The sequence below is a fragment of the Tursiops truncatus genome, chromosome 17 (genome assembly GCF_011762595.2).
Source record: "Tursiops truncatus isolate mTurTru1 chromosome 17, mTurTru1.mat.Y, whole genome shotgun sequence".
NCBI lineage: Eukaryota > Metazoa > Chordata > Mammalia > Artiodactyla > Delphinidae > Tursiops > Tursiops truncatus.
In genome coordinates, this window is record NC_047050.1 from 9,047,393 (window position 1) to 9,073,842 (window position 26,450).

The 26,450-nt window shown below is 39.5% G+C and overlaps 1 protein-coding gene across 1 annotated transcript in view; it reads left to right on the plus strand.

Moving 5' to 3' along the window:
• NKAIN3 (sodium/potassium transporting ATPase interacting 3) overlaps positions 1-26,450 on the plus strand; it is a 254,940-nt gene that overhangs the window by 117,971 nt on the left and 110,519 nt on the right. Inside the window, exon 4 of the mRNA XM_073794768.1 lies at positions 5,180-5,377. Within this exon, the coding sequence (XP_073650869.1) occupies positions 5,180-5,377 (198 nt within the window). The remainder of the gene's footprint in view (positions 1-5,179; positions 5,378-26,450) is intronic.

Here is a 26,450-nt window from a genome sequence, read left to right on the forward strand (position 1 = left end):
AAGAAAGCAACAGTAGGGGGCTTCCCTGGCGGCACAGTGGTTAAGCATCCGCCTGCCAATGCATGGGACACGGGTTCGAGCCCTGGCCCAGGAAGATCCCACGTGCTGCGGAGCAACGAAGCCCGTGTGCCACAACTACTGAGCCTGAGCTCTAGAGCCCGCAAGCCACAACCACTGAGCCCACGTGCCACAACTACTGAAGCCTGCACGCCTAGAGCCTGTGCTCCGCAACAAGAGAAGCCACGACAATGAGAAGCCCTCACACTGCAATGAAGAGTAGCCCCCGCTCACCGCAACTAGAGAAAGACCGCGCACAGCAACGAAGACCCAAAACAGCCAAAAGTAGATAAATAAGTAAATTTATTAAAAAAAAAAAAAAAAAGAAAGAAAGCAACAGTAACTGACACTTTCAAATGGAAGCTTGAAAACCTTTTAAGCTTATCCCTAAGAGCTGCTTTTAATATAGGAAAATAACATATAATTGTTGATATATCAGTAATTAAACTGATGCTAAGTCTTTGTATAATGGGCTCCAAACACGTAAACCTCGCTACCAAGCACTGTGTTTGTCCTTTATGATATAGATCTACAGTACTCTCTGAAATGTTTGGTGCTTCAGTGAAAAGAAAATTATTAGAAATGTAAGACATTTGTTTTAATTTTTCTAATTCCTATTCTGAGATAAACAGTATTTCAAAAGAAATTTCAACTGACATGAATTTAATTATATAAATGTAAACCCAAAGGTAACTCTAAAATTGAGCAAAATCTATTTTCTTACATACTTGTGGACATCTCTTCAAAGTCACATTTTCACTTGCAGATGGGCTGGCTTATGACAAAAGACAGTGAAAAGACAGAGTAGATAGCCATACAAAATTGGATTCAATGACCCTTCCAGCCACAACTAAGGAAAAAGGAAAAAAATGATTATTAGTAGTTGGGAGTCCATTTCTAGAAATAAAGAGGATTAGCTAAAATTAAATTAGATACATGCCCAAAAAAGCAGATGATTAAAAGAACAAAGAAGAATAAGAGAAAGACTAGTTCTTTGATTAATGAAAAGTTATATAGTGGTCTACTGTAATAGAAAGTGGGTATTGAATTTTTCAGGGTGTGAGCCGATTCCAATACTGTAGCTACACTTACTAGGAATAAAATGTGGGCAGGCATATCCACGTACACAGTTAATGAGCATTTCAAAGAATTCTGGAAATTCTTTTTTTTTTTTTTTTACTCAAGTACTTGAAGAAAATGGGAACAAGTTTGAGATTCACACTAATGAGATGAAAGGGCTTTTAAACAGTATTTAGTTGAGTAGATATTCAGGGAAAAGCAGTGTTCTGGAATAATTTTAAGTCATAACTTTGCGAGTGTGAGTAGACGCACGGATTGACTCTTGTCCACCCCATGTTCTTACTACCTGGACTCCCAACTTCATGAAAAACACCGAATCCTCTCTTCTCAATCCCCTCAGTTCCTTGAAATGTAGTTTTTCACTCCCAGCAGTCTGCCGGCGTTGCATTTTGTAAGGTCCCCATTGCCCACCACTCAGCAAATTCAGTGCTGTTTTTTTTGTTGTTTGTTTGTTTTATTTTAGGAGGAGTTTTTGCCTCTGGCATTACCAACTTCCCTGAAATTCTTTCTCCTGTTGGCCTGGACATGCTCTGTCTCTCCAGGCTGTCCTCACACCTCCCAAACCCTTCATGTTTCTTCTCTCTCTCCTTGCTTTCTTCCTCCTTGTTTTACAAACTGTCCCTTGGTAATCACATACACTTGCATAAATACAAATACCGTTATCCATATCTCTTAAATTCTAAGGACAATGGCAAAGACATCAGTTGTCAATTTTCTTAACCATGGTGTGCTTAAATTCTCAGATAATGTTCTAATTCCAAGAAATGGGAAAGAAATGACATTTGAGAGACTCAGTTATTTTGAAGGTTACTTTGTTGACCTATGGTTTAGCACTAACCCGTGTCTTTGAAAACTACACGCTTTGATATGATAGCCAAAATGTCAACAAAATAAATGAACTTCTGCATTTATTTATTTACTTTTTCTTTATTAAAAGATCGTAGTTTTCTGAGTTGCATTTCCTTTGACGTGCCTGACATAGGAAATTGAGTTTATTATGTGTTAAGGTGTTTTTTAATGTTTGAAATCTAACTACTGAAGGAGATAGAAATCAGACACAAACTTGTGATAAAATTTTATACCAAATTTAAGAGGTCTAAACTTTAAGTATAATTTGATGCTATTGATTTTCTCATTCGAATTTTAATGCAGTCATTGCAAAGAATAGAACAGTTTATAAATATGTTACAGTGCCAACGAATCAAGTGAGAACTGCACTGAGAGAGTTCTGTGAGGGTAACAAATATGTGTCATTAGTTCATAAATTCACTTTTCTTTTATTTGGATAATATAAATTTCAGTCCAAGTCATACTGAAAGGAACTTACAGTCCTGCAACAGAAAAGGCCACTAGGTAAGAATGCGTAAAGAATAGAAATTGCTGTGGATTTTGAGGTCCTACTAGTTTATCCTGAACCTAATGAATTCTATTAAAATTGGAAATAATCGTTTTTCTGTAGTGACCAAGACTAACTATAAGAGATTAAATCTGCTGGCCGGGAAAGGGAGCAGCATGCAGTTTGCCTGTAGGTAAATTGCTTTGTATGAAACTGAATTCACTGGCGAAAGCAATTATATTTTTCTATAATATTTTCCCTCTAGAGGGTAACTGCAAAGGATACATGTAGCCAACCAACAACCAAAAAAAAAAAAAGATGATGTAAAATGTTTTATTATCCATAAAATTCTGTAACTGTGAAGGTAACTGAATGATATGTGCAGCAAACCATAACCAAGAAAAACAAACAAAAAAGATAGAAAATGTTTTATTATTGATCTAATCAGAGGCATATTTATAATGGTGCTTGAATTACTTGAGTTGAGGAGAAGCTAAAACTGTGAAATAACTGCCTACCAGCCTAAACTGGAAATGTTTCTTACCTTGCAGTGTGGGTACCACATACAGCAGGGAGTAACAGCAGGTGAGGGGCTCCCACGCTGGTTTTATTCAGTCCCAGACACCTCGAAGTTCAAGAACTTACATTTCACACCGGCTTCCCCTAAGTTTTCAGAGTTCCCAATTTCTGATACTTAGGAGTGTCCTATGCCACTGAGATGGGGACTTGTCCTCCGAGGGACACTGGGAGGCACAGATGTGCGTTATTTGTGCTGCACCATCGGTGGGCGGCCCCTGGGCGGCTGAGCAAAAGCCACGTGTGGTGTCCACTCAACAGGTCCCCCTGGCACCAGTGACAACACACTCGCGTGGAGTGGGGGCTGGGAAATGGACCTGCTCCTGCGTCCTCGGCTCCCCTGCCGATCCACTGTCCCCGGTCCACGGCCTACAGTCCACAGGCGCCCTTGCCATCTCTCCATCATCACACCTCCTCCTTCCTGCTCCACACGGGCAGCTGTAATCTTTAGCTTATCTGGGAGTCAAGAGTCTGGTTCTTCATCTATTCTTTTCAAACTATTGTTTATGACAAAAATGTTATAGCCTTAGTTCTTCATGGCTGACACTGCAAATACTACGGGGCATCTCTTGAGAATTAAACACCTGCACTGGTGTTTCTCTTTAGAGCTCTGAAAGCCTATTTTGATATGTAAAAGTCAAGGATTGCCTTCTTTGTTCTTTTGCTCAGCTGTAGTGGCATTTTTTGGAAACAACTTGGGAGGAGGGATCTAGCTCCCTTCAGGGTATGAGGAATTGTAAGGGGTTGGGCAGGGGAACATAGTTGGTAAAGGGATAACATCACGTCACAGCTAAAAGTACAGATTGCATAGGGTCAAGTCTGGATCTACCACTACATAGGCAGTTCATTTAATTTATTTATTAACGAAGTTGGGCAATTTATTTTGCCTTTCTTTCCTCACCTGTTTTAGTTTTGTTTTGTTGTTGTTGTTGTTGTTTTATGATCGTTATACAACAAATACTACAAACCTGGTGTCTTAAACAACAGAAATTTATATTCTCATAGCTTATTTTCAGACTTCGGGCCGAAGTCTGAAACTCAGTTTCACTGGGCTGAAATCAAGATGTTGGCAGGGCCGCACTCCTTCTGGAGTTTTAGGGAGAATCCTTTCTTGTCTCTTCCAGCTTTTGGTGGCAGCCAACATTCCTGGACTTGTGGCCACATCACTCCAAGCTCTGCCTCTGTGGTCACACTGTCCTTCTATTCCTCCTTGTGTCTGTCTACTCTCCCTCTGCCTCCCTCTTATAAGGAGACATGTGATTGTCTTTAGGGCCCATCAGATAATCCAGGATAATACCCCCATCTCATGACCCTTAATGCAATCACAGCTGCAAAGTCCTTTTCTTGCCATATAAGGTAAAATCCACAGGTTCCAGGGAGTAGGACATAAATGTATTTTGGGGAGACCATTATTCAGCCTACTGTAAGTTAGGATGATGATAGTACGTGCAAGAACACATAGCGTGTGACAAGTGCTCAGAACAATGTCTATCAGGCAAAAAATCTCTCAATAGGGCTTCCCTGGTGGCACAGTGGTTGAGAGTCCGCCTGCCGGTGCAGGGGACGCGGGTTCGTGCCCCGGTCCGGGAAGATCCCACATGCCGCGGAGCGGCTGGGCCCATGAGCCGTGGCCGCTGAGCCTGCGCATTCAGAGCCTGTGCTCCGCAATGGGAGAGGCCACAACAGTGAGAGGGCCGCGTACCCCAAAAAAAAAAAAAAAAAAAACTCTCAATAAATGTTAGCATATGATGGTGATGCCAATGGCAATGGAGCAACAAGAAAATACAGAAGAAAATTTCAATGTGGACAATATAATTTTTAAATAAACATAGGAACTTTTAAATAAACATGTCATCTCTGGAATTTTGATGTGTGCTAACCTTGAAATGTTATTATTCAAAGAATTATATCACCACATTGAATAACTATAACCGATGTGAAAAATGAGCTGTTTCATTTAGCCATATGATATACATGTCGCCAATGTTAACTTTGTCTTTTGTCACTTTTTACTAGAAATTTAAACCATTTTAACAATTTCATTCATCCTGAATTCTTCCTAAAGTGAAAATCAAAGATGTGATGTGATATGATTGTCTCCTTTTGCTCTCTTGTCTCCTTATATCCTAGGATACAGATCTAATGACATTCAACATCTCTGTACACCGGTCGTGGTGGCGGGAACACGGGCCTGGCTGTGTCCGAAGAGTGCTGCCCCCGTCAGCCCACGGCATGATGGACGATTACACGTATGTTTCCGTCACTGGCTGCATCGTCGACTTCCAGTACCTGGAGGTCATCCACAGTGCCGTCCAAATACTACTCTCTGTAAGTATCACGTTTGTCCGATCAGGACTCTCTTTAATGGCATTTTATATCTAAACTTTCTGTCCATACACCCCCACCGGTAGATAATGCCGTAGATAAGCACACAGAGAACATCCTTTAAACAATGGAAATAGCAGCGATGATGCTAACGGTAGTTATGCTTAATGGCAGGTGACATCTTTTTCCTCTTGGTATCCAGACACTTTGTTTTTAGAACCAGTTAGTTGCTGTAGTTTCTAACTTGAGATACAATCCCCACAATGCAGTGGAATAGTACCACCATCCCCCAGAAGTGGTACATTGCCCATTCACTACTGTGGGCTCTTCTCCTAATATACTTCTACTGCTGCAACTACTTCTAATGCATTCTTTTATTAAGTCATGTTAGTTCCAAAGAAAGAAGGATGAAAATACACCCGATGTCTTTCTCAATCTAATAAACCTCATATTTCAAATAATTATTTCTTAAGAAAACAAATTCCTCCAGAGAGTCCTGTACATTTTAGTGCCTGAAATTGGTTGTGAGGATACAATTCCATATAGAGAAACAGAGAGGCAGTGGTCTGATTGGACCACAGAAGGCTTATGTGCTAGGAATTCCTTAAAGACATTTTCTTTCCACCAGACTGTCCCAGCCACAGTTTGATCACGCTGTGGAGTGGAATTAATTTAAGATATATACCATCTTCAAGAATGCTGTTTCTTTGAGATCCGACAAGGACTTGGCATTTTGTTTGAGTCAATATGCAATAAAGCCGTTCTCACAACACTTTTCACATGAACCAACCATCTCAGTTCTTCTATCCAGCTGGTTAGAGTTAGAGTCAGAATGAGAAAGACAGGCTCAATAATAAATAAATAGATGACAGAAGTACGAGAGGTGTATGTCCATGAAGAATGTACCTTGGAATTATTTCCAGAAAGAACTTTAGGAGTCCCTGCTAACACTTACTGTATCTGTTATCTACTGCTGTGTAACAAACTGCTCCAAACTGTAATTACTTAAAACAGTATCAGTGTGTTGCTTAGAGTTCTGTGGCTCAGGAATTTGGGCAGGGCTCAGTTGGATTGCTCTGTTTCACATGGTACTAGCCAGGTCACTCACGTGAACCTTCCACCAGGAGCTCTGCTGTGGTTAGAATATTCTAGAAGTCCTCACTTATATGTCTGGTGCTGGCTGTTGACCCACATTCTCCTCCACATGGCTTCTCTTTTTGAAGAAAACTTGACAGACTTTCTTGCAGCCAGGCTGCTGGGTTCCAAAAAGAGAAGCCCAACATGCAAGCATTTATCAAGCCTCTACTTGAGAGTAATGTCTACTGTTGTCCCATTGGCTACAGAAAGTCATGTGACCAAGCCCAGTATCATTGTGGGAGGGGCCTCTAGAAAGGTGAGAGTATCAGGAGACATGGCTCATTTGGAGCCATCAATGTAGCAGTCTTACCCGCCTTTACATAATTTATTAACTATTGTTCTTTAACCTGCATATGTCAAGGTTTAAAATAGTGTTTTAGAGCATATTTGAATTATAATTTTCTAGAAAGACTAAAGACTAGAATAAAATACTTCAAAGATCTTTTAGTGTTCTAGTTCAATGAAAGACAAATTCTACCCTAAATTCAAAGAAGTTGGACCACAATGCTAAGGAATTTTCTTTCAGAAATGTAACAGGGAATCTGATTATTCTTGGTTTCTATATGCTGTCACTTGTCAATATATGTTTATCAATCTTTCCCTATTCTCTGGTCTTTCTTTACTCTCCTGGCAGTTACATATGAAATTGTGGCAAACTGTATATGTTTAAACCTCTGAATTAAAAAAAAAGACATGGAGGCAAATTTTCTTTTAAAATGTTTCAGTCTATTTTGAGGTGAAATTGTCCTAGGTTCTAAAAGTTCTTATTAAATTTTGTAACACTGAAACATTTTTCTAGAATCCTTCATGTGTGAACAGATTCCCCTCCTTTAAAAAAATGCATAGAAATGCATAGAAAACCCATTTTGTGGCATGATGGCATGATTTCCAAGTTTTTAGAATGCAGTAGAATGCTGTAGAATCAGAAAGTCATTTCTCCATAGTAACTCCAATTCAAATGAACAGCAAGGTGAAAGTATTTATATGATAAGAAGCTGAACTAACATGAAAAACCTACTTTAGAGAAAAGTACAAAATGAAGTGTATGTTGCCACCTATAAGTACTTGTCACTTATAAATTAATTCCTCAGCACATTTGTTTAGTGAACGTTCAGAGCTGTCCACCTGCATACAGAGTCCTCATTATCTTGTTCAGCCTTCCAGCAGTAAAAATATAAGTTGCTGATCTCTGACTTTTCTTGTATAATATACCTGCCAGACAGGATTTTCAATATTTTTTCTTTTTATGTTAAAATGAAATATATCCTGACTTTGTTTCACAGCGATCAAATTATGTATTATTGTTGTGGTTGATTGCATATAATTTTCTTTTATTTTCCACTTATTTCATACGAATATGTCTACAATGATTAGAACTGTGATTTTTAAAAATCTGATGATATGGGAATACTTCCTGTATCTCAGCGTGTGCTGAGATGCTTAGCATGTGCTGAGATGTCTTATTAGTGGAAAAAGTAACAGTTGCAAGATTTAACAGCCCCTGCATGGGCAACAACGAAGCAAACAGGCTTTGAGATGAGGCAGGGTCCCAGAGGCCCTGCTGCCCCAGGGGTTACCCCTATAATTGCTGAAGGCCCAGGAATATCTAGAAGGACACAGGGAGGGGCCGGCAAGGGCGCCCAGGATGGCGGAGAGGGGTTTCAGGGCAGCAGTTCTCTGGCAAGTTGAGAGGGAAGTGTTTGAGTGACTTACCCGCGGATACACCTCTGATGGTGGACACCACCTGTATGATTGTCCCGCCTAACAGCAGGGCTTGGAACTGGAAGAAACGAAATCCCAGTCATAAGCATTCAGCAGGAAATGTGTACAAGCTTGATGGAAACAAACAGAGAAAAACAGCAGAGCTCAGAAAGAAGGGATAGGGTCCCACACAGGCTCTGAGAGCATCCGCACCCCACTCAGCTCTCCCCGAGGCCTCCTGCCAATTGTGAGCAACACCAAGTTGAAGATCAAGTGGAATCCCAGGAAAGGCTGTGGACAGTTTGAGGGGAGGGGCACGTTTCATTTAGGAGGGGATGATGCCAACATCTTCAAAGGCAGTAGCCGGGATCAAGGCTGCGGGATCTCCACCTCACCTGAAGCATGGCCAGTGATCTGAGTATCAGTCTCCCCGCCCCAACTCTGCCCCGCCCAGTGTCACGCCTGCACTTTGCTCCTGGAGACATGATGCGAAAGTGCACATGTGATTACTCACTTTCCTTCTGATCACCCTTCGGTGATTCCCGTCACCTTGGAGACGAAATCCGAATTTGCACCTTGTCAGCTGAGGCCCTCATGACCTGCCCCTGCCTGATTCCCACCCTGGTCTCCTGACCCTCCCGGACAGGAGCCCAGCTGCCACCCATGCAGAGTGTGACCTGTTGGCAGGCGAGCCTGCAGCCCGGCCTGCAGCACTCTGCTGGGAATGGGTCCTCCCCCACCGACTCTTCATCCACCGGCCACGGTCCACAAGTAGATATCTTTCCTCCAAAAGTTCCAGGATATGTTAATTTAGTTTTTTTAAATAGACAATACATTCACTTAATTCAGAAACATAAAAATGTGTACGGTGAAAATCCTCCCTCCTTCCCTTGTGTCCCCATTTGCCTGGGGCCCCCACCTCTCCTCCGCATCGGGCAACCCACCCCGTTTTGTCTTGTTTGTTTGTTTAGTGTCATGCGTATGACTCCAAAGTGGCTTTAGGCAAATATAAGAAAATGTGACTCTGTATTCTTATCTGCACCTCACAAAAAACAGCATACGATATGCATTCTTCTGAGACTTTCCTTTTTTTTCCTTATTATATATTTTGGAGCTGTTTCCATATCAGCGCATCAGTGTTTCACTGTTTATTTTAATGGTCCCCTATTGATTGACATTTGGATTGTTAACTCACCTAAATATAATGATTTTGGATATATATAAGATACAATATATCTAACATAATATATAATATATAGTATAATACAATGTCAACTGTATATTATAGTTATGTATTTTATCATTTATGACACACATGTTATACTAAATAACTGTGCATGTGTCACTGAGAGCATTTCGTAGACCTGTACATCTCATGCACCCCCAGGCTCTACCAGATGGCCTGCCATGTGCACACTGTTTTAGAGTCATTGAGTCTCTGGTCTGTCTACTTTCCAGAAAGAAAGCTCATTGAAGGCTGGTATAGTGTCCTTTTTTCCCCTGTTCATTTCCGTGGTCCCAGTCACTAGCAGAGTGATGGCACTAAATATTTAGTGAATGAATAAATGACGAATGAACACTTCCAACGTCTGAAGTGGGTAAACACAACAGGAAGAATCCATTGATCAAACACTGGCAGGGGTGAATGCACAGACAAAATGCTGGAGCCAGAGAGAAGATTCCCTTCATCTGGCAAAGGAAGGGGATGTAGGCAAAATATTCTGCAGTGCTTGGCACGAAGCACTCAATAGCTCTGTGTTGCTAACGGTGCTGTTGTTACTACAACTGCTCTTTGCCTGTCCCTGCCCTACCCGGGCTGGTCCTTCTTCAAAGACTAGAGGGATACATCCTGGCGATGCTCTATGTATTGAAACCTTAGTTCATTAATCCCGTATCTGACACCTGTTTCCTGCATGAAAAATGTCATTCCTATGATCTTCATGGGACATGAAATCATACATTTCTATTCTGAGGACTGAACTTTATTTAATATGTATCTATTTTCCTCATTCTGGTTTCCTAGAATTCTTTCCAACCTATGCCTCTCAAGAGCATTTGGCTAACTGAATGTGTTTCAGATTTTTGTGGAAAGTCTCAGAGTCACTACAGTGAAACAAGGTTTGAAGTAACCAGTTAAAGGCCAGTTGGAAGCTCCTGAGGGCTCTGATCATAATCCCTTGTTCACCCTGTATCCGTAATACCTAGGGCTGTACCCAGCTCAGAGTAAGCCACTCACTCAGAGTTGTTCAGTAAATTGTTGTATAAATTCTCTGCATTTTAGTTTTACAATCCACAGAATGCATGATTTTTAAACGTGGTACATAATTTAATGTGGCTGTGTCTTGATTTTGTTTCATACCATTTGGTAAAGAGAACCTAAACAGAAAATATGCTTGAAAATTATTTCTGATGCAGATGTTTGGATTGGTGAGGGTACCCAGGTGCAGGGAAAAGGAAAGTCAGTCTGGTCCGAGACCATAACTCTACCTTCGAATTTGTTCTTCCGCATCCATGTGTGCTTTATTTTGAGAGTTTAGCTTATCTTTGTTGCTTTGCTCCCATTAAGGAGAGTATCAAAACAGTTTGTGGTGAAAATTTAAAATTATGTCCACTTAAATTCCAAGCACTGTACTGTACATATTTTCAGATCACTTTGGATTCTCACTCTGGAAATGTAACACCACAGATTTAACGAGGAAACATATACAGTATATGAAATTAAATACTACAGCCCAAAACACAGCATTTCCTTTTTCTACGAGAGAATATGGATAAAATATTTCTGGTTGCAAAAATCTCCATTATCCTTTAATCTCATTCTGCCATACTATACTTTACACATTTAATTACCAAAAATCTGAACATGAAATCTTACAAGTCTAAAATAAAACAAGTGGCTAAAAGTCATATTTGCATCACATATGACAGACAAAGGGTCATTATCCATAGACCTGATGAAATCTTTTAAATGAATAATAACATACACATTTAATAATTAAGTCTATGAATAAATGTAATCACATGAGAGAAAATCCAAATTATAAAGGTCTAAAATATGATTATTCTTGATAGTAACTTGATACATGCAAATTAATTTGAAAAATTATTTCACTAACTTAGCAAATTTTTAAAATAATAACATATAGCATTAATAATAAATTGTTACTTGCTTATTGGAAAAAGCATTCTTTACTGCAAGGACCATTAAATGTCCCTACCTTTTGGCCCTGTAACCTCGCTCAATGAAGTTTCTCCCAAGGAAATGATTCAACAGAAACAAAGAGCTTACCTGCACTATGTTTTTTTTTTTTAAACTGTTATTTATGATAGCAAACCTAGCTAGCTATGTCTAAACATATACTATTAAAGACATAGTACAGCAATTTACAATGTACTAACATGATAATTAGGTAGTAACAATCATTATGTTAATTTTAAACACCATATATAAGACGTGGAAAGGTATTTATGATTTAAATAATCAGTCAAGGAGGAGAGGTAAGATGCAAAAAAAGATGTAGCATTAAGTGTGTGTTTTCCCCAAAGATGGTTTTACATATGTATCACATTTTCATTAATAATTCATGTGTTTCATCATCGCATGATTTGTGTAGAAGAGTAGAAGAGGTGTTATGATCGTTTTTCTTAGATTATGAAACATTTGCAAATCTCATAATTTTTTATTTAATTATTTGGAGGCACTCTTAAATCTTCGTTATTACTAGATATTCCATTTCAGTGGACTGCCCAGTTCTGAGGTCAATAGGTCAGTAATAATGAATATGCAACTTAAGGCCTTTTTTCATTTTCAGGATTCATTATTTGTGGGTAAACGGACACATATACTCATGTTAACTATTAAACAAGATATGTGTATTTTAAAGGAACTCATTTTTATAACTAGTAGACAAATTCTAATCTCTAAACCTTTAAAACTCACCTTATCTACATCACTTGAGACTCACCTTATCTACAACTCTTTGGGGCTAATTTTACATATATATAGTCTTGAACCCTCACTGTCAAGATATTTTCATTCATATCTGATAGGTGACAAAGTCTCATTCTTTAATGTCTTTGGAGGCTGTCACCATGGTCAGAGCTGGGCATCAGAGTGCCCTGAGAATTGGTTTTCTGTCATGCCTGTGTTCTTTGCATTGCATCCATCTAGTCCCATCATCAGCATTCATCCCTGTTTTCTGTCTTTCATATCAGACATCTTCAGCTTAAAGATAAATTAAAACTCAATAGAGAAGGGTGAACAGTAATATTAGACCACAAGGTATCCCACGGAATCTTTATCCTCAAAAGACTGTGTGAATATCTATTCCATCTGCTTAGAGTAAATAGCACGGTCACAGGAGCGGATAATACTATTGCTAATTCAGTAACATACACTCACACAGTGTAAGAATGCAAGTCAAGAAGTAAGCTTATGAAATAAGTTCCAATTGCTATCAATTGTACCCCTCCAAAAATGCAAATATAATTAAAAGTGGGTTTCTTTTAGGTCTTATTTCTGAGTTAACATTTCCTTTATTTAACAAACTGTTAGTATGTGCTTGGAGCTGCTCTGAGTGCTTTGCAAATATGAACTCATTTAATGCTCAAAATAACCCAACAAGTAGGTATTATTTTATTCATTTTCAAATGTGAAACTAAGACACACAAAGAGGTTCACTAATTTGCCCAAAGTCACATAGCCTGCGAGTGAGTGAAGCTGGAGCTGACACCCAGGCATGTGGTCTCCAGGGTGCCTGGTCTTGACCACTTCATTGACCGTCCTCATGACATTGGAAAGAGAACCTCCAATTTCCTTCCTGCCCTTAGCTGAGATTACCGGTAACCTCTCTCAGGGCTGTAAGGCGGGGAATCTCCTGCTGTGTTGATGGGTTTTACATCGCAGTTTTTAAAGTAATAGAGAGCAATTAATAATTATCTGATAGCTAAAAGATTTGTGGAATGAACAGTTCAAAATGTTTCATTTCACGCTGGAAAACATCTCCTAACCACCTTTTGGTTGTTAAAAAAAAAAAAGGAGGATTTCAACACTTATAAAATGCTAAGTATATCAGACTCTTTTATCTTTTTTTTTAGACTCTTTTATCTTGCTTGCTTGCTGGGGCATTCTAGGTGCTAGTTAAGAGGAAGGAAATCATCGTCAACCTCTCCTGCCCTAAATTCTCCCCCCATTCATCCTGTCTCAAATAATCCATTTTTGTAGGAAATGGGTGATTTCTGCTCGCATCAAATTTGGGGCAATTTCTGAGCACTACCAAGAAGGATCGAGTATTTAGATCAGTTACTCCTCTGCACGCACTCTGGTCTCCCTATTCAATTCCAGCCTCAGAAAATGAATCATCGGTTTTTATCTAAAGTTCTGTAAAGGAATCATTTATTGGACCATCAAAATATTGAATAGAGTTTGTGATTGTCGAGGAAGTACTGCCGTGCCAACGATACTAGAAAGGGTTTGGCAGACACCTTTATGTTCAGGAACCAGAGTATATCTGGTTAATAAAATTGTTTGGGTTATGGGGCTTCCCTAGCGGCGCAGTGGTTGAGAGTCCGCCTGCCGATGCAGGGAACACGGGTTCGTGCCCCGGTCCGGGAAGATCCCACATGCTGCAGAGCGGCTGGGCCCGTGAGCCATGGCCTCGGAGCCTATGCTCCGCAGTGGGAGAGGCCACAACAGTGAGAGGCCTACGTACCACAAAAAAAAAAAAAAAAAAATTGTTTGGGTTTGAAAGTGTCTGTTTGGTGAACTGTGATTTTAAGTCATTTCTTTCTCAGTATTCATGTCTATGCAGTTTATGTTGTCTTTCTTTCAAATGTGCATACATTTTTGAAGGCTTTATTGAAATACAATTCACATACCATGCAATTCACCCATTTAAAGCATACAATTCAGTAGTTTTCAGTATATTCACAGATCTGTGCAACCATCACCGTAGTCAATTTTAGAAGATATTCATCACCTGAAGAAAAACCTACACCCTTTGACTATCACTACCTATCCCAACCCTAAGCAACAACTAATCTACTTTCTATCTCTTTAGGTGTGCCTATTCTAGACATTCCATATAAATGAAATCATATAATATGTGGGTTTTTTTGTTGTCTGGCTTCTTTTATTTAGCATGTTTTCAAGGTTCATCCATGTAGCATGTATCAGAATTTCATTTCTTTTTATGGCTGAAAAATATTCTATCATATAGTTACTTTTAATACTTCTATCTGTTATAGATACATGTACAATATTTAGCAAAAATTTCAGATTTACAATTCCTATGTAGAAGGCCCTCACCTGCCCACTGATAAAACCCTAAGAGGAACTTAGGCAATTCACCATCTATTTTGTCTACATATATATCCTTGTTTTGGAAACATCTGGGTTTCAGATAGCAATTCTCAGCGCTTAGATGTTTGGTCTTACATAAATCTAACACAGCACTAATGTTGTCTGTCACTTGTACACGGCGTCTATGGGTTTGAGCAACTTAAAACACAAAAACATTTAAAATTCATATCCTCTTATACCATAACATTCTCCTTAATAGTATGTATATGACTGGATTTTATTCTGTATATTAATCAGTCATCACAGACATACATGTTTCCAACCACAGATTTTCAAATGATCATGATTATACCAGACATGTTTGCAGGTCTTCATAAATAATTACTGCTCTACTAGTTTCAAATAATCTGCCAAACATTGATTATTAAATGCAGAAGTGAGTTATGACATTTGGTAGACTTAAATACGATTTTATCAGAGAAACATAAAGCTTAATTAGAAATCATATCTAGCACAAAACCATTAATACAGGAAATCTGAGTTATGTTTAATAATTAATCAAGGCAAACATTGTGATTGTAGGCTTATCGGGAAATTAGAAACCAGAAAGGTAATTTTAGTAATGCTTTACTTAGGGTAGTTTAATGTCATTCAGATGTTGGCAGAGGTTTCCTCTTTAGCCCTAGGTAGGAATAATTATTGGGTTGAAAAAAAGCAGTTTCCATAATAACAGAAGTTAATTCAAAAACATTTACCCTTTTCCTTTAGAAGATCAAATTGCATATAAATTCGATAAAGAAAATCTTATGTCACTTTTTGTATTCTTTCTAAATGAAAACAGGCAGTGTATCGTTCATTCAAAAAAACATACCCAGGAAGCCCCTACATTATACAGAGCACTGTGCTAGGAGCTTTGGGCACGAGAGGAGGGATCTGAATTTCAAGGACATCCGAAATGAGTTACTGGTGGGCTTACAGCAGCTTTCATTCATGCCACCACAGGGAGAATTAAGAATTCTGAAAATTAATTCCTCGAGATACATAAAAACAAAATATTCAAGCATATCACAAAGTGCAAAAATGGAGACATTCAGGAAAGAAAAAAAAAAAGCAGTAGGTCAGTTGTCCTAATGAGAAGGTAGAGAAACTCCTTCTGGAGTTCACAATCCCAGGAAACAGAGCTGCCTTGGCCAAAGAGAGGTCCAGACATGCAGGGGTTTTGATTGATTCTTATTACAACTGGTCAAAGGCAAGTTCAGAAGAAACCAAGGTTCAGAGTTCCCATGGCTGCAGCTGAATCCTACAACAGAGAGAACCTTGGGCGACTTCTCACATGTGTTCCAGACAGAAGGAACAGCGTTAAGCAGGGAAATAAAATAAGAAGCCAGGGGAGCGGTGGGTAATTCACTTTGACTTGAGAAAAGAGGATGTGCATGGATGCAGTGGCTTAAGTTGGAAAGAAACTTTGGGGTGAGGAATTTGAATGCCAAGTTAAGGCTTTGGGACTTTACCCTAAGTGAAATCAAGCTATTTTGGGTTTATAGGCAGGTCACGACTTACACACAACTCTGAACTAGGGAGGCTATTCTGATAGTCGTGTGTAGGATGGATCACATCCGCAGAAACACATATCAGGATGGTCCATCATAGTCTGGACCCATATGTCCCAGAGTGTCCTTGGAACACCTGTCCGACAAATTGAACCTTGAGAAAGATTCCATGGTGACATTAGTTTGACTGATGTCATGTTATGTCCACTCCTTGGAGATTCACAGTGAAAATGAGCATATTAAAGTTTGAGAAATCCTGCTGTTTAAAAAAAAAAAAACAATCATGGGGCTTCCCTGGTGGCGCAGTGGTTGAGAATCCGCCTGCCAGTGCAGGGGACACGGGTTCGATCCCTGGTCCTGGAAGATCCCACATGCCGCAGAACAACTGAGCCCCGTGCACTACAACTACTAAGCCTGCGCTCTAGAGCCCACGAGCCACAACTACTGAGGCCATGTGCTGCAACTACTGAAGCCTGCACGCCTGGAGCCCGTGCTCTGCAACAAGAGAAGCCACCGCGGTGAGAAGCCCGCGTACCGCAGTGAAGAGTGGCCCCCGCTCATCACAACTAGAGAAAGCCCGTGCAAAGACCCAATGCAGCCAAAAGTAAATAAATAAAATAAATAAATTTATTTTTAAAAAATCATGAAAAACAAAGACTTGAGGGACTCTTCCAGATTAAAGAAGACTGAGGAAACATGACAATGAAATGAAACATGTGATACTAGACCAAAATAAAAAAGATCTTTGTGGGACACTTGGAAATTGAGTAAAGTCTATGGATTAGACAATAGTGTTGGACCAATGTTAAATTTCCTGGTGTTTATCACCATACCATGGCTATGTATTAAGATGCTAACATTTGAAGAATCAGGGTGAAGGGTATACGGCAATTCTTTGGATAATTGTTTTCAATTTTTCTGTAAGTCTGAAATTATTTCAAAATGAAACTAAACATGTTTTTTAATCTAGAAAACTACTGCATTCCCAAACAATTTTCTAAAGGAAACACTTTGGGAAATACTGGCTTAAGGGAAAGTTAGGAAGTGTCAGTAAGAATGGAAATCAAAGGATAGATTTAAAAAACATTACTGAGACTTGGCAGTGATGGGAGGCAAAGGAGATAAACCCCAAGAAGGCAGAGGGGTCTGCATCCACATGGCAGCTGGGGGAAGAGCTGCTTCGACAGAGAGAACAGGCAAGTTTAGATTTGGACACATGCTGAATCCTGACCCTATTCTTGCTTTTAACATTTTTAAGGTACATCTGTATTTTTAAAACCTAATTACCTGTTGCGATAAAGAACTACCCTCTCTTGCTCGTTCCATCAGTATAGCCTCCCCATGGCAATAAGTGACTGGGAATGGAAAATTAGAGACAAAATTATCCAAAAGAATTCACAAGAATCCCAATATGTATGCATTTTTGAAAACATGGACTTATTTTGTAGCATTCAGGACTAAACAATAGTAGTCATTTTGTTAAGGTTGTCGGCATCCTCCACTTAAAATATGGCCCCTGGAAAGTTCTAAGAAGGCTCCTCAGATTTTAACACTCTAGTATCATTGGTAAATACATGATCATTCACATTCATTTTTCTACAGATTGTAAAACAATACAAGCGTAAGGTGATTTTTTTTTAACTTATACTCTCTTTACCCAGCAGTCAGAAACATCTCCAAGCCAAATAACAGATGAAAAGTGAAAACAGCACCTTGTGGCCAAAGCACCAATATTATCATCTGAATTTTTAGCTTTCATACGCATGTTTATTTTTGTGAAAACTTATCAATATAACGCCTTGCAAATTTAATTATACAGAACCTTCGGGGAATAGATTGTTCTGAAAATCTAAACACAGGAACTGTTTTTAGTGTTGAAACTTTCTAAATTTTAACGTTTAATTTAGTCAAGGCAGGGACCCATTGAATGCTCTTTGTCAAGGGGGTATCATAATGAGAAATGTGCTTAAGGAAGGTGAATTAGGTTGTAGCCTTGAGTTCAGGAGACACAAAGCTGGGAGGACAGCCGTGCAGGCAGCTGAGAGATAAAGAAGCCTGAGCTAGAATAGAGGGAGGCCAATGACACTGAAGAAACAGAAGGGGTGGGGGAGGGAAGGAGTGGGAGTTTGGGATTAGCAGATGTAAACTATTATATATAGAATGGATAAACAACAAGGTCCTACTGTAGAGCAGAGGGGACTGTATTCAATATCCTGTGATAAACCATAATGGAAAAGAATATTAAAAAAAAAGAATGTCTATATGAATATAACTGAGTCACTTTGCTGCACAGCAGAGATTAGCACAACACTGTAAATCACCTATACTTCAACTTAAAAAATGAAATTATTAAAAAAAAAAAGAAACAGAAGGGAGAGAGATCAAGTAAGGAGAACTTGGTCACTGATTAGATAAGAAAGCAATAGAAAGGGAAATCCCAAAGATAACGCTCAGATTTTGAGCCCAGTTGACAAATAAAATTGCGATAACATTACAGAAAGAGAGGAATCACGAGTAGAGGCTCATTGGGGGTACATCTAAGTTATTTCATTCAGTATATCGCATAATAAAAAATACTATGAGTGTGTTTCATTTTAATTTGAGGAGGAAAGTAAAAGAACGTTTCCTGGCAATCAGAAAATCTGGTCAATGCCGGGAAGCATGAAGCCCTGGGGCCTGGCGATGAGGGGAGGGATGGCTGACTGGAAACGGACCAGGTCAGATAGCATTTAGCGCTTTACGGCTACTGTTTTCTACCGTTGCTCACTTTCTAGTTTTGTTTTGTTTTCCCTATTTTTCCTAGTAGGTTTGTTCTAGCATAAAAAAGGGAAAACAATTTTTTTTTTTTGCTTTTTTTTTTTCACCTCAAGAGCTTAGCAACATGCCTTGGACATAACAGGCTCTCAATGTCTTATCACAAATGACTGGCTTGTAAGACATTCGTACAGGGAAGCAAAGCTAAGCCAGCCGATGGCAGAGACTCGAAAGTCATAGGAAGGAGAAACACGCTGTGCTGTGAAGGGGTGAGTTGGAGTGTGTTGTGCTGTCCGTAATTCACCTTAGCACAGTATAGCATGCGTGGTATATACGTGTATTAGTGTTACTACACACACTGCGGGCGGGGCTAGAGGCAGTTCTGTCTGGTGGGTTCCCACTTCCAGCACCCTAATCACAGGGTCGACCCTAAACAAAAGCCCACGTATCAGAGGCAGCTTCCAAAAGCCGTCAGCCTCTCTTCTGTAATCAACACCAGACAGGGTTTATTTAGCATACTTGATAATAGAAATGTTGCTTTATTGGTGAAATGAATGGTTCTCAAGCTTTGTGCCTTGGCTAGAAATATTCTTCAAGCACTCATGCTGCTTTGCACACACAGAGCATGTGAGTCTAGTGAGTCTACTGGCCCTACACGCTGGGGAACAGGGCTCTAGAGTGTGGGTTCACACCAGCCCTTTGTTCAGATACTTGAGGACTCTGCTGCCTGACTCCAACTGAAAGCAAGGCTGCATCTTGCTGCTAGAATATTGTCAGAAGCAGCTTTTCAGATGCCCCCAAAAACCAGAAAGCTGGGACTTCACTGAGCTTGCAGAACAGGTTTTGTGACTGGTTTTGTGCTATTTGCTAATAAATGTTGCTATGTGTGTGGCAGAGTTTGTACTGAGACTTGCTTGCTTTTAGGTAGTAAGTTTGTGAGAGAGAAAAACTTTGGCCCTTGACTTCCTCTAAATATCTATTCAAAAAAAGGACTTAGTGACTGTAAATGATCAAATTGGTTTATTCAATACTTATCAGAGAAGGCGTATCCTAGGAAGTGGCATTTGAGCAGAGACACCAAAGAAGTCATTTAAAGTGTGGGTCTAGGAATATTCCAGAGGAAACAGGAAGATTCACATGGCTGGAACTTAGACAATACGGGAGAGAGTGATGAAAGATGACATCAGAGAAGTTGGTAGAGGTTAAAGATGGTACAGAGTTTGAGTTGGATTATAAAATGCTAGGAAGATATTACTGTGTTTCAATCAGGAGAGTGGCATGATCTATATTTCGAAAAGCAATCTGGAGCTGCTTAGAGAATGGATTGGAGGAGAATAAGCGTGGAAGAAAAGAAACGACTTTGTAGGCTCTTGCAACACATTGCATGGGAGAAGATGATGGCTTGGACTTGGATGGCAGCAATAGAGATAGAAGTGTCTAGATAATGGTTCTTGCAGGAAGAGAAGCAGTGGCTTCTCTTGAGGAAAAGGAAGAAATAAGGATGGAGCTTGGGGTTTGGATTTGAGCCGTGGGGTAGATGATGCTACTAGTTACCGAGATGAGAGAGTCTGGGAATTTTGCTCCACTGGTAAATTTATCTCTTCTCGACATAAGAAATAATGGGAATCAAACATAGATTTTTAAAAATAGTTTTAATAGAGAAATACTTCCAGAAGTATCACAAGACTTAACATAGTCAGCCTAAAAGAAGCATCATCTAGAAGTAGAAGTTATGCCTTCTCAGATTAGAAAATCCTGCCGTTCTAATGGTTCACAACTGGTTGTCATTTCATAATGACTTAAAGCAATTAGTGCAGTATTAGCCATTCACATTTGACTACAAGTAAAATTGATAGCAAGAAAGCCACGAGGACGTGGTGTTCTCTATTTAAATTGATTAATGTAAATAGCTCTTTGGTTTAAAATTGGTTTCTATAAAAATCAAGGCAATATTTGCAATCCATAATTATTACTTTGTAGCAAAGATAATGAGGAAGACATGCAGACAATGAAATATGAACAACTAAAATCTTCAGGATACACAACAGCTTTAATTAATCAGTTAAACTCATCCAAATAAATAGAAAACCATGTTGTAAGACTTGGCTGTAAAGGATTTTAAAGCCAACGATCATAATAAAAGAAATCATAGCTATCATTTACTGGGTGTATACTGTGTGCCTGGCATCGTCCTTTGAAGTATTATCTCGTGTAATCTTTTCAAGAGTAGTACAAAGTAGACCTTATTATCTCTAATTTACATATGAACACACCAGGACATGAAATAAATATCTAGTCTAATTTCCTGTGGTCAGTGATTGGGGAGAGGGCATCAAACTCGGTTCTGATATATCCCCAAACTACTGTGTTTATTGAGGATACTTTGTTAATGCATAAAACAAAAGGCAATATTAATAGAAGTGTATTGATATTAAATATAAATGTATCATTTAGTGTATGCTTTGGAAGGATACTAGAGTTCTAAAGAGTCAATTTGCTAATTTTGCTCATCTGTTTTACAATTTCGTGTAAGTCAAAAGCTTCAGATTGTGAGATTTCTGTGTCCGACATCTGTTGGACAGAGGCAAGAAGAGTGGACATCTATTGTCTTGGCTTGCCAGCTCCCACACCCCCAAGCTTTGATAACAGCACCTCAACTGCTCTGTAGTTAGAGAGCCACACACCCACCCTTGCCCTCTGCATGGGGAAGGTGGGCTCTGGTAGGGCAGGGCTGACCCCAGACCCTCCAGCTCCAGGGTTGGACGTGAGACCCAGGTATTGTCATCAGTATATTCCTCCCCCTGGACCCAGTGATGGGTTCAGAGATAATCATGTGAGGGAAGCTGATCATTGGAACTCAGTTCAACAATTCTTAACTTTTAAGAAATATCAATTCTTTCCTTCAAGCCTGCTGAATTAGGAGGGCGTGTATTTGCAGATGTAGGCAGCCACCGTATGGAGAGGGACTACCTGAGGCAAAAATAACTGTATGAAAGAGGGACACGTACAGAGACAGAAAGAGACAGGCAGATGTAGTCCTGGATCAAGTCATACCCAAACCAGCCCGACCCTGGCTGGCTATTGGCTACTAGACAATTTAAAATCACATACGCAGCTCGCTCTGTATTTCTACTGGCCAGCGCGAATCTGCGGCATCCCTGGTGAATGGTGATGCAGCCTCTGCTTGAACGTGCAGCTCATTACCTGTCCAGGCAGCTCCATCCATTGTTGGACTGCTGTAAGCTTTAAAAACGAATTTTTGCCTGTAGAACCACAATCCGTTATGTTGGAACTTGCATCTATTGACACTCGTTCTGCTTCCTGAATATCATAGAGTATCTACTCCCTGTTCACATCCAGCTCTTCTGGTTTGTTACTACAAGATGACTTTCTAACCCATCTCCTACAATCTTTAGGACATCACGGACATTTTTGACGGGTGCTTTGCTGACAGGATCCCGTGTTGGCATCAGCAGTAGTTACAGGTGTGTTAGCCATGATCCTTTACGCCTCATGCAAACTCTGGCTCCACCTCCTCCTTGTGAAGCTACCGGTGAGGTATAGATTTCTGCCTGACACCTAGGAAGCTCTCCGCCCCATGAGGTGTCATCTGGAAAAAAGCAGAAGTTACGGTCATCCAGCAGGGATGCTTTCCCCTCCCCTGAGTTCTATCACGGAAGTGGTCTTGGACTTCCGGCTGAGAAGAGGACAGGTGTCAAAAGGGAGTGACAGCTCTGAGTCCACTTTCAGCCCAAAGCAGAGTCTGTTCCCACAGAATCTGCTCCCACCCAGGCCTTGGGAAGGCAGACTGATTGTGACAGTAGATGTGACGGCTTCTTTGTCATTAGTGTCCGTAAAGAAGTATCAAGAAATTTAATATCCTTTTTATATTAAAAATTTTTTTTAATTAGGGAGAATGCCACAGATTGCTACTTAAGTGTATCATGAAGTTTAGGTTCTTGGTGCCTGTTTTTACAATCAAATCGAATTCAAATCTTTCAGGATAAAAAGTGGCTTTAAAACACCATTATTGTGTGTGATTTTAACACATTCAGAGTTTTTTCACTGCAAAGTTGTGAACACCTATGATAAATTAGCCTTTTTAGTTGGAATTCCTTTCAGGTCAGGATATTGACACTCTTGAAACTAAAAGCACATCTGTATGTCCAAAACCCACTCTTTTTTTCATTTCTTAATGTTCCAACTTAGATTTCATCACTCACCCTTAGAATCCACTGTTTAGTCCAGTGATCAAATAGAAAATTTTCTTGTCTAGGGAAAGCTTTTTATTGCAAAAAAAATTTTTAATGAAAAAATTAAATAAAACAAGGTCAAAAGTTCATGCCAGGAACTAATTAGAGCATCCAGGTTTTGTGGACACAGTAATATGCCCTGATTATCCAGACAAGTAACCGAAGAAGTAATAAATTTTGTGGTGATGAATCCAATTCAAAGTATCAAGAGATGCTAAGACATTTCAGTGCCCTTTCAACTCCCATTGTTTCCATTCCTATAAACATGCAAGACTGAAATTCTGTCCACACGATACCCAAAACATTCAGTTAATTCAGTTTATTCAACCCAATTAATTCAATATGAAAAAAAAATCACCAATGAATTGACAAGCTAGTTTTTCCAAAAAAGTTGATCCAAACAGTCCCAGTCTAAGAAGCTTTTATAGAGACCATCTAAAAAGCCAGGGCTTCCATCTCAACTCCTTATTTCCTCAATAAGTCATTGTACTGCCTTCTTCCACGTAAAAAATCACCTTCAGGATCCTATAGTGCCTCTCTTACCCCAGTGCAATGAGCCTTTTCTATGTCATCAAATCCAAAATTTCTAAAATCTCATTGTCTCTAGCCTAGCGAATTAAAAGAGTGCTGGTGATTCCACTAAACAGGTTAGAGATTCAGTCATCCTCTGAAAAGCCTCCTAATTTACATCTTTCCAACCTCCCGCCACAGAGGAAGTGACCACCGAGGTCCCCAGTGACCTTGCTCTGTGTGATAGATGGAGCCTAAGGTGAACCCCAATAATTCTCTCTTTCCATTTATGCCCTTGCATAATCTCCTCCTCTTGCGTGTTTGGACTGAAGTGTATGTTCTAAAATTAGATTGGGGTAATATTTGCACAGCTCTGTGAATATACTAAAACTCACTGAATTGTACACTTTAAATGGGTGATTGGTATGCTATGGGAATTATATCTCCATAATGCTGTTTTTTAAAAAGTATCATATACTATGACTAAGGGGGGTTTATGCCAGGAGTGCAAAGCTAGTTAACGTATAAACATCCAGTCTTTTCTTATTTTTCTTTCCTGCTAAAATTAATACTGCAATGAATAGAGATGTTATCATATTTTTAGAGAATGTTTTAGATAATACATCACTCCCTTTTTTAAATTTAAAATCAAACAGGAATACAATACAGGAAACAGACAGATAGAAATCTGAGTATGAGCTTTATCCCTCATAAATCCAGTTGAAGAGCATGGCTTTAAATAGGGCAACTAAATGGGCTTTCTAATCCTTGCTTCCCAAATTAGGCACCCTCACAGCTGGACAGTCTGGGCTCCCATGGGACCAGGACTGAATTAAGTGACAGAGAGCAGACAATGCCTGCGTCTTGCAGGAAGGCTGGCTCTCTCGTCCCCACCTCTACATGCCTCAAGAAAGAGAAAAGGGCTGAACTCAAGTGCTCCCACATCACGAGAGAAAATTTAGTCCCTCCAAATGTATGCACAGGAATGGAGATAAACACTACAAATTAAAGGAATTTTGCAGAGTTACTTACACTAGACATATGAAAATCACAATTAAAACTTTCTATGTTTGTGGAATGAATAAATGATTAAGAATAATTGCGTTTAACATTATAGTACTGAATCGTTTTTATCCCACCTGGAATAATATATTTTTAAGTACCCTCCATTTTTGTATATTGGGGGAGGGGCAGCTTGGAGGTTATTAAGACACTGTAGTAAAACCCTGCCCCAACCCAGTACTCCTAAGGGATTGCCACCTGTTTCCCAGGGTGGGTGGTATCAAATAGGATCACAGAGATTGGCCAAGTTCTGCCTCATTACTCATCTACTTATATGGAAGGATGCACATTGAATTACTTATTTAAACGTACATAATCTTTGCTACTGGATCCTATGAGAATTAATTCAACCCTCATATCAGTTTTTCATCAGTGGTAGAAAGAAACACACCTGGACTGGAATTCTGTTGCTACCATATCCTGGGTAAACTTTAAGAAGTTCCACTTCTTCATCTGTAAAGACAGTAATGGTGTCTTTTTTATTGGGTAATTGCAAGACTTGGAGATTATACATATAAGGAACCAAGCGCAGTGATTGGCCCATAATATGCATTCAATAAAGTTTAGCTGATAATAATATCACAAGTACCAGCATACCCATAAAGATGTTAGCCCAAGATTCACAGGACATATGGAACTTCTCTGAGAAAAGTGTTACATAAATGGTAGGTATTTCATATAATATTATTATACATAGATCATCAAAGATGCTGCCTCTTACTGGAAGCAAAGACAATTAATTAGCTATAGATGATTTAAGTAAGATTTGCTGTGGTAGTGAAAAAAATTTTCATATCAGGACATAAACACAATAATGTATATCCCAGTACTTATGGGATAGCCCGCAATAGTGGATGTGTCTAACCTTGTTTACCACGAATGCTTGGGAAAGTTGAAAAACAAAAAACAACACCTACTGAGGGTCCATCATGAGTGATCCAGGGAGCAGTAACAGAAGGGCACAAAAAAGAGAATTGGTCGTGTAATTGCATTCTGTCAAACAGCTAGATAAGCAGCCTGCAGTTTTGCATTAGAATGCATTTGGTTATCCCATGGACAATGGGCTGGTGATCCTATAAATATTTATTGCTGAACTAAAGAAAGCAGCATAAGCTCTTACCCTCTGCGAAAGGTCCGTAACCTGCACGGTGCCAGTAAAGTATGAAACCCTGATGATTTGGTTACTTCTTAACGTGCTCGGTACATGTGAACAGTCTGGATGCAGTCGTCAGGGGCACGCTCCTGGAGGGCAGTCGTGAGCATATGCTTCAGTGGGTGAGCTCTCAGACCCACAGCTGCTCTCCAACCCGACCCGAAGCAGGACAATGTGGAACCCACGGGTTAGCAGATTTACCTTTATTGGTTGGGAATAAGGATTAACCCTTTATGAAGAGACTGAATGTAAGAACAAAAGGAGAAAGAGGGGGGGGGGAACATTTTTAAATGTTTTATTGGTTGGGAATAAGGATACCTTTATGAAGAGACTGAATGTGAGAACAAAAGGAGAAAGAGGGGGGGAAAAACATTTTTAAATGATTCTGTATCTGTATACATTACATAATGTTATTCCTCCACTGTGCCTTGGAGGATATAAACTAATTCTTTCTTTGAAAGGCATGGCATCACTTAAGCAATGAATATACTCCATTTCCAATTCTATGTGCTATATGTGTTGAACAAACAAAAACCAAAAATATACCACTTCTGGTTTTGCAGATCTTTTCATATCCTGTCTACTCCCAAAAAGATTTAGACTGCTAATAATAAAAGCACAAAACTAAAAAGACCAAAAACAGCTATTGATAAAA